Source organism: Oncorhynchus mykiss, chromosome 7, assembly GCF_013265735.2.
Source record: "Oncorhynchus mykiss isolate Arlee chromosome 7, USDA_OmykA_1.1, whole genome shotgun sequence".
Lineage (NCBI taxonomy): Eukaryota > Metazoa > Chordata > Actinopteri > Salmoniformes > Salmonidae > Oncorhynchus > Oncorhynchus mykiss.
In genome coordinates, this window is record NC_048571.1 from 7,624,263 (window position 1) to 7,633,001 (window position 8,739).

Here is an 8,739-nt window from a genome sequence, read left to right on the forward strand (position 1 = left end):
TAAAAGATATGCCTTAGTTGTCAAGTAGTATATTACTACAGAGGTCTAGTAATCAGTAGACTACTTTTTTTGTGATTATAGCTATCACAATTTCAACAAGGTTATTTTATTGAACAGCAGTCGACCTAGGTGGGCTTTTTCCATTATACATTTTTTTTAATGACTTTTCCTGATTCGTGTAGATATGCTGCCATCTGACGGACATCCTCTAATAACACATACAATCAAAAAGCTCGGTTTGTCCCTCGTCGTATACTGTTCTCAAGTCATGTGAACTCGCATACGTGCGGACGTGCTGCAGCGTACATAGTCGTCTGATTAGGTAAGAACGTTATGTTCCTTTACATAAACAGCACACATTCACTCGAATATTTCAGGAACTTAACGCATATCATCGTGTTGTAATGGTGTATGTTTACATTTAAATGTAACTTTGAAAACTATGAAATTGTCATCTCAAACTTACGTCTGTCGCGAACTAGAAGTGAGAGTGCAGCCGATCAAAACAAACAAGACTGGACTTGTATGTCAGCTCTTTTAGCTACCAAGCTAATTAGCATAGCTAGGCTGTCTGCCATTGCCTGTTGTCAACAACAACACTAGTTAGCTGTATCGAATACGTATGTATCATCTTGTTTTTGTCCCTTTTAACTTGCTAGATAGTCAAACGCATGGCAGTAAACAACAATATGACGCAATCGCTAAGGCAACACTCATAGTATATAACCGTGCAAGCTAACTTGCAATATCAAGTTTACGTTTGATCAATTCAATTATATTTCCCAACTGTCTGCTGTATTCTGTCTGTGCTGCATGGGTTATTAGCTGTCCTATTATGTAATGTCACACATGTAGTATTCATCTTCTTTCCACATCTTCAGGTGTGAAACTAGTGACAGAGGGCCACCGGGATGACTAGTGTAAGTACTAAACCTTTACATTACAACATATAATAGACGGTAATGTAATCGTATTGTGCTATAGTACTGTAGCTAGGGTGATTGACGCTTTTCCTCTGATTGATTTGATTAATAACCGTGTAGGTGCTGTGTGGCCGAGCCCGGCTGGTGATGACCCAGTCGTCAGGGCGTCAGGCCCTAGCTGCGCTCAGGGTGGGCTGGATACGAACCTTCTCAGCTGCTGGTTCTGATGAGCCTTATTTTGTCGTGTCACGTGGGGACTCAGACTCAGGTAGGCTACTGCTATATGGACCACAACACTGGTTAATTTCTCATTTACGACTAACTGTGACCGTATTTTGGCCTGTGTGTTTTTGAGTTATGAATTGTAATTACAGTGAGTTCGGAAAGTATTCAGACCCCTTCCCATTTTCCACGTTTTGTTACGTTACAGACTTATTCTAAAATGTATTAGATATTTTTTTAAATCCCTCATTACTCTACACACCACCCAATCATGACAAAGCGAAAACAGGTTACATTCTTTCGGTGCAAATTCATTAAAAAGATTCAAACATAAATACCATATTTACGTAAGTTTTCCAACCCTTTTCTATGAGACTTGAAATTGAGCTCAGGTTCATCCTGTTTCCATTGATCATCCTTGAGATGTTTCTACAACTTGATTGGAGTCCACCTGTGGTAAATTCAATTGATTGGACATTATTTGGAAAGTCACACACCTGTCTATATAAGGTCCCACAGTTGGCAGGGCATGTCAAAACAAAAACCAAGCCTTGAGGTCGAAGGACTTGTCCATAGAGCTCTGAGACAGGATTGTGTGGAGTTACAGATCTGGGGAAGGTTACCAAAAAATGTCTGCAGCATTGAAGGTCCCTAAGAACACAGTGGCCTCCATAATTCTTAAATGGAAGAAGTTTGGAACCACCAAGACTCTCCCTCGAGCTGTCCGCCCAGCCCAAACTGAGTAATGAGGGAGAAGGGCCTTGGTCAGGGAGGTGACCAGCTCCAGATTTCCATTGTGGAGATGGGAGAACCTTCCAGAAGGACAACCATCTCTGTAGCACTCCACCAATCAGGCCTTTGTGGTAGAGTGGCCAGATGGCAGCCACTCCTCAGTAAAAGGTGCATGACAGCACGTTTGGAGTTTGTCAAAAGGCACCTAAAGGACTCTCAGACCATGAGAAACAAGATTCCCCTTTCTGATGAAACCAAGATTGAACTATTTTTCCTGTGGGGATGTTTTTCAGTGGCAAGGACTGGGAAACTTTCGAGGGAAAGATGAACGGAGAAAAGTACAGAGAGATCCTTGATGAAAACTTTCTCAAGAGCATTCAGGACCTCAAACTCGGGTGAAGTTTCACCTTCCAACAGGACAACAACCCTTAGCACACAGCAAGACAATGCAGGAGTGGCTTCAGGACAAGTCTCTGAATGTCCTTGAGTGGCCCAGCCAGAGCCCGTACATGAACCCGATCAAACATCTCTGGAGAGACCTGAAAATAGCTGTTCAGTGACGCTCCCCATCTAACCCGATAGACCTTGAGAGAAAATAGGATAAACTCCCCAAATACAGGTGTGCCAAGCTTGTAGCGTCATACCCAAGAAGACTCAAGGCTGTAATCGCTGTCAATGGTGCTTCAACAAAGTACTGAGTACAGGGTCTGAATACTTTTTATAAATGTGATATTTCCGTTTTTTTTATTTTTTAATATTTGCAAAAAAATACAAAATGTTTTTGCTTTGTCATTATGGGGTATTGTGTGTAGATTGATGAGGGGAAAAACAATTTAATCAATTTTAGAATAAGGCTGTCACGTAACAAAATGTTAGTTACCAGTTATGGGGTCTGAATACTTTCCGAATGCACTGTATGAATTAAAAATGAAACTGAGAAAATGATCTCAAACTTTCCATAACTATAGCTACTGTTAGGCAGAACATGCATTGTCTAACAGATTTAACATTATTGTATTACACTCCTCTTTCTCCCTACCAGGCCCTAGGACAGTATGGCCTGATGAGAACATGGGACCATTTGGCCCCCAGGACCAGCGGTTCCAGTTGCCAGGTAACTCAGGCTTTGACTTTCACCTGGAAGGCATGGCAGACCAGAGGATTAAAGGCCCAGTCCACAGGACGGTACCTGACGTTCTGACTGCTGCTACTAGCAACGAGAGACATGAGTTTGTAATGGCCCAGTTTGTCAGCGAGTTTCAGGTAAATACGTCACTCACAATAACTCCTTAACTAAAGAAACGTGTCCTTATTCAATTGTTAATAAAAATGGATATTATTCTTAAACATTTCAAAAATATATTTATATAATTAAAAACATTTCTATTATGTTTCATACTGGTAGAGTTATATGTTGAATACTTAGATGTTTTTTCTTTGTAGGGCAAAATTGGTCACATGTTATCGAGGAGCGTCCGCAAGGCAGAGCACTACTTTGATCAGCCCAATGTGGACTGTTCTATACAGACCTGTCCTGAGCTGCTGAAGAAAGGTAGCATGGTGTAGTCATACTTATCATACTTATATTATCATAACATTAACTATTCATGTCGTTTTTTTTTTAACCCCTTTTTTCTCCCCAATTTCGTGGTATCCGATTGTTTTAGTAGCTACTATCTTGTCCCATCGCTACAACTCCCGTACGGGCTCGGGAGAGACGAAGGTTGAAAGTCGTGCGTCCTCCGATACACAACCAAGCCGCACTGCTTCTTAACACAGCGCGCATCCAACCCGGAAGCCAGCCGCACCAATGTGTCGGAGGAAACATCGTGCACCTGGCAACCTTGATTAGCGCGCACTGCGCCCGGCCCGCCACAGGAGTCGCAATGAGACAAGGATATCCCTACCGGCCAAACCCTCCCTAACCCGGACAACGCTAGGCCAATTGTGCGTCGCCCCACGGACCTCCCGGTCGCGGCCGGTTACGACAGAGCCTGGGCGCGAACCCAGAGTCTCTGGTGGCACAGCTGGCGCTGCAGTACAGCGCCCTTAACCACTGCGCCACCCGGGAGGCCCCCATTCATGTCATGTTTTATCAACCGCAGCCCACACACGTCAGTTTATATTGCACACAGCCATGTCCACTAGGGGGAAGTAACTGCATTGCTAACGTCACTAATGTTGTCCAAGTGGGTGATAGCTGACTTTTCTGTAGGCCTATTGGCTAGCTAGCAGTTGAATGTGTAACACGTCTCTTCATTTCCTCTGTTAGAGTTTGAATCCTATTTCCCCTCGGCCCCAGCCAGCGCCATCACTGTTGTCACGGTGAAACACACAAGATGTGAGGTGATCGACAAAGAAGTGATCGACAGAGAACAGCTACTTCACAAAGTGAGTTGGAATGTCCACTGGTTGTTTCCCATTGATATGGATTCAGTGATACTAATTTCAGTAAATTATTCTGCCATCACATTTTGGAGTTGTAGGCCTGCGTACTTATTGAAGGTCTTACTCTGTACCTCCCCTTTATTGGTGAACTGTTTTCTTGTCTGTTAACTGTCAGTTAGTTTGACTACTGACAGATACTAGATGTTTTCTGTTATTTCAGTTAGTTTGACTACTGACAGATACTAGATGTTTTCAGTTAGTTTGACTACTGACATACTAGATGTTTTCTGTTAGTTTGACTACTGACAGATACTAGATGTTTTCTGTTAGTTTGACTACTGACATACTAGATGTTTTCAGTTAGTTTGACTACTGACAGATACTAGATGTTTTCAGTTTGACTACTGACAGATACTAGATGTTTTCAGTTTGACTACTGACAGATACTAGATGTTTTCAGTTTGACTACTGACAGATACTAGATGTTTTCAGTTTGACTACTGACAGATACTAGATGTTTTCAGTTAGTTTGACTACTGACAGATACTAGATGTTTTCAGTTAGTTTGACTACTGACAGATACTAGATGTTTTCAGTTAGTTTGACTACTGACAGATACTAGATGTTTTCTGTTAGTTTGACTACTGACAGATACTAGATGTTTTCTGTTAGTTTGACTACTGACAGATACTAGATGTTTTCTGTTAGTTTGACTACTGACATACTAGATGTTTTCTGTTAGTTTGACTACTGACATACTAGATGTTTTCTGTTAGTTTGACTACTGACAGATACTAGATGTTTTCTGTTAGTTTGACTACTGACAGATACTAGATGTTTTCTGTTAGTTTGACTACTGACAGATACTAGATGTTTTCTGTTAGTTTGACTACTGACAGATACTAGATGTTTTCTGTTAGTTTGACTACTGACAGATACTAGATGTTTTCTGTTAGTTTGACTACTGACAGATACTAGATGTTTTCAGTTAGTTTGACTACTGACATACTAGATGTTTTCAGTTAGTTTGACTACTGACATACTAGATGTTTTCAGTTAGTTTGACTACTGACAGATACTAGATGTTTTCAGTTAGTTTGACTACTGACATACTAGATGTTTTCAGTTAGTTTGACTACTGACATACTAGATGTTTTCAGTTAGTTTGACTACTGACAGATACTAGATGTTTTCAGTTAGTTTGACTACTGACAGATACTAGATGTTTTCTGTTAGTTTGACTACTGACATACTAGATGTTTTCAGTTAGTTTGACTACTGACATACTAGATGTTTTCAGTTAGTTTGACTACTGACAGATACTAGATGTTTTCAGTTAGTTTGACTACTGACAGATACTAGATGTTTTCTGTTAGTTTGACTACTGACAGATACTAGATGTTTTCTGTTATTTCAGTTAGTTTGACTACTGACATACTAGATGTTTTCTGTTATTTCAGTTAGTTTGACTACTGACATACTAGATGTTTTCTGTTAGTTTGACTACTGACAGATACTAGATGTTTTCTGTTATTTCAGTTAGTTTGACTACTGACATACTAGATGTTTTCTGTTAGTTTGACTACTGACATACTAGATGTTTTCTGTTAGTTTGACTACTGACATACTAGATGTTTTCTGTTAGTTTGACTACTGACAGATACTAGATGTTTTCAGTTAGTTTGACTACTGACAGATACTAGATGTTTTCTGTTTGACTACTGACAGATACTAGATGTTTTCTGTTATTTCAGTTAGTTTGACTACTGACATACTAGATGTTTTCAGTTAGTTTGACTACTGACATACTAGATGTTTTCAGTTAGTTTGACTACTGACAGATACTATATGTTTTCTGTTAGTTTGACTACTGACATACTAGATGTTTTCTGTTAGTTTGACTACTGACAGATACTAGATGTTTTCTGTTAGTTTGACTACTGACATACTAGATGTTTTCAGTTAGTTTGACTACTGACATACTAGATGTTTTCAGTTAGTTTGACTACTGACAGATACTAGATGTTTTCAGTTAGTTTGACCACTGACATACTAGATGTTTTCTGTTATTTCAGTTAGTTTGACTACTGACAGATACTAGATGTTTTCTGTTAGTTTGACTACTGACATACTAGATGTTTTCAGTTAGTTTGACTACTGACATACTAGATGTTTTCTGTTAGTTTGACTACTGACAGATACTAGATGTTTTCAGTTAGTTTGACTACTGACAGATACTAGATGTTTTCTGTTAGTTTGACTACTGACAGATACTAGATGTTTTCAGTTAGTTTGACTACTGACAGATACTAGATGTTTTCTGTTAGTTTGACTACTGACAGATACTATATATTTTCAGTTAGTTTGACTACTGACAGATACTAGATGTTTTCTGTTAGTTTGACTACTGACAGATACTATATATTTTCAGTTAGTTTGACTACTGACATACTAGATGTTTTCAGTTAGTTTGACTACTGACATACTAGATGTTTTCTGTTAGTTTGACTACTGACAGATACTAGATGTTTTCAGTTAGTTTGACTACTGACAGATACTAGATGTTTTCTGTTAGTTTGACTACTGACAGATACTATATATTTTCAGTTAGTTTGACTACTGACAGATACTAGATGTTTTCAGTTAGTTAGACTACTGACAGATACTAGATGTTTTCAGTTAGTTTGACTACTGACAGATACTAGATGTTTTCAGTTAGTTTGACTACTGACAGCTACTAGATGTTTTCAGTTAGACTACTGACAGATACTAGATGTTTTCAGTTAGTTTGACTACTGACAGATACTAGATGTTTTCAGTTAGTTTGACTACTGACAGATACTAGATGTTTTCAGTTAGTTTGACTACTGACAGCTACTAGATGTTTTCAGTTAGACTACTGACAGATACTAGATGTTTTCAGTTAGTTTGACTACTGACAGATACTAGATGTTTTCAGTTATTTCAGTTAGTTTGACTACTGACAGCTACTAGATGTTTTCAGTTAGACTACTGACAGATACTAGATGTTTTCAGTTATTTCAGTTAGTTTGACTACTGACAGATAATATATGTTTTCTGTTATTTCCCAGTTTGTTAGTGGTGCTAAGGAAATCTGCTTTGCTCTGTGGACAGCTGGCTTCTGGGCTGACTTCATTGACCCCTCATCAGGATCAGCTGTGAGTTGTTCTCCTACCTGTTTTTGTTTGTTTATGTCAACATATCTATATAATGTGTAATACATATGTAATATTCATGTACTGTTTACTGTACTTCATCAATCTGAGATATTTTCCAGGAGACAGTATGTAATCTTCAAGACAACCACATCACATCATTCCTTTGTCTTGTCCCACAGTTCTTTGGATCTCACTCCAACCACCCACTACTCAAAGAGGAGGAGTGGAGCCGTCTAGGTTTCCACATCGAGGCCTCTGGATCCTGCACAGTTATCCGTCACGTCCTGAGGGGAACACCTACGTTTGTTGGAACTGTTTTCACCACTGCACCTGCTAACAGTCACGTCATGGAAAGACTTCAAGGCCAGTCAAGTGCATTCGAAGACGGGGACTAGTTTTTATATTTTATTATCACCATGTGAGAATGATGTATCTCACTATCCAAAAGACTGTTTGTGCCCTGACCTCTGTTTGTTCACTCTGGATTGTTTTGGAGGAAAATCGTTGCCCATTATGCCGTTGTCTTCACCACACCAGCATGGAGAGGAAGTTCTACTGGGTCGTTGTCTTCAGACGCATGCCTAACTATGTTAACCTGGTCCCAGATCTGTTTGTGTTGTTCTGTTAGTGCTGTCTTGCCAAAGTTGGTAAGAGGACACAAACAGATCTGGGACCAGGCTATATAACTATGTACTTGGAAGTAGACAGGTAGGTTGCGTACAGTAGTGCTGCGATCTGTCGTTGACTCTGATGATATCATAAAGACTTGACTGAGGAAGATCCCTTTGACTGCTGTGTTTAAACACCCATTAAACCACCTAGCTACCTTTGACTGAGGGCCCTTTTCCTGGCCTTGGTGCTGAAGAGACGTGAGATATAACTCCGAAGGCAATGTTCCGCATTCACGGTAAACGCTGCATATCTCAGTTCAATCTGAAATAATCTTTACATTTATATCGTGCTGTAACACTCAAATTCAGCACTACGGATTGAATCTAGTCTAATATAGTTAACACTTTCAGGCTAATCTAGTGTCTACAGAGTATTGCTACTGTACAGGGTTTTCCTTCACTTGCACAATGGGAATAGAAATATGGTGTTCTGGAGGAGTCTGTTGTACGTTTCCACCATAATGAATTAAAATGTCTATGTTGCTGGTATGGTACACATCATTCAGTCCTTCAATCATCTAATGTAAGTAAGAAAGTAGCGACTTGTGAGGCAACACACAACACTAAACAAAATAATGAATAGCTAATCCAAAAGAGATTTTCAGTTTGTCCTCTGTCCTCCTT

At 39.5% G+C, this 8,739-nt stretch overlaps 1 protein-coding gene across 3 annotated transcripts; it reads left to right on the top strand.

The window, feature by feature from the left end:
- Positions 1-211: 211 nt before the first annotated feature.
- On the top strand, positions 212-8,613 carry LOC110495388 (cobalamin trafficking protein CblD). 3 transcript variants are annotated; one of them, XM_036982331.1, is made up of 8 exons: positions 212-322; positions 882-920; positions 1,044-1,191; positions 2,920-3,140; positions 3,321-3,429; positions 4,150-4,268; positions 7,358-7,444; positions 7,624-8,613. In XM_036982331.1, the coding sequence occupies exons 2-8, from the start codon at positions 912-914 to the stop codon at positions 7,837-7,839; spliced, it is 909 nt and encodes a 302-aa protein (XP_036838226.1). In that variant the 5' UTR covers positions 212-322; positions 882-911; the 3' UTR covers positions 7,840-8,613. The 3 variants fall into 3 exon arrangements, with proteins under 3 accessions (XP_036838226.1, XP_036838228.1, XP_036838227.1); XM_036982333.1 differs by lacking the exon at positions 212-322 and adding an exon at positions 329-620; XM_036982332.1 differs by lacking the exon at positions 212-322 and adding an exon at positions 329-523.
- The last annotated feature ends 126 nt before the right edge of the window (positions 8,614-8,739 follow it).

Excerpts from the sequence above, each read along its gene's own strand:
- LOC110495388 (XM_036982331.1), top strand. Across the intron at positions 3,430-4,149 it reads TCCTGAGCTGCTGAAGAAAG|AGTTTGAATCCTATTTCCCC; the intron begins GTAGCATGGTGT and ends TTCCTCTGTTAG. Across the intron at positions 7,445-7,623 it reads ACCCCTCATCAGGATCAGCT|TTCTTTGGATCTCACTCCAA; the intron begins GTGAGTTGTTCT and ends CTTGTCCCACAG.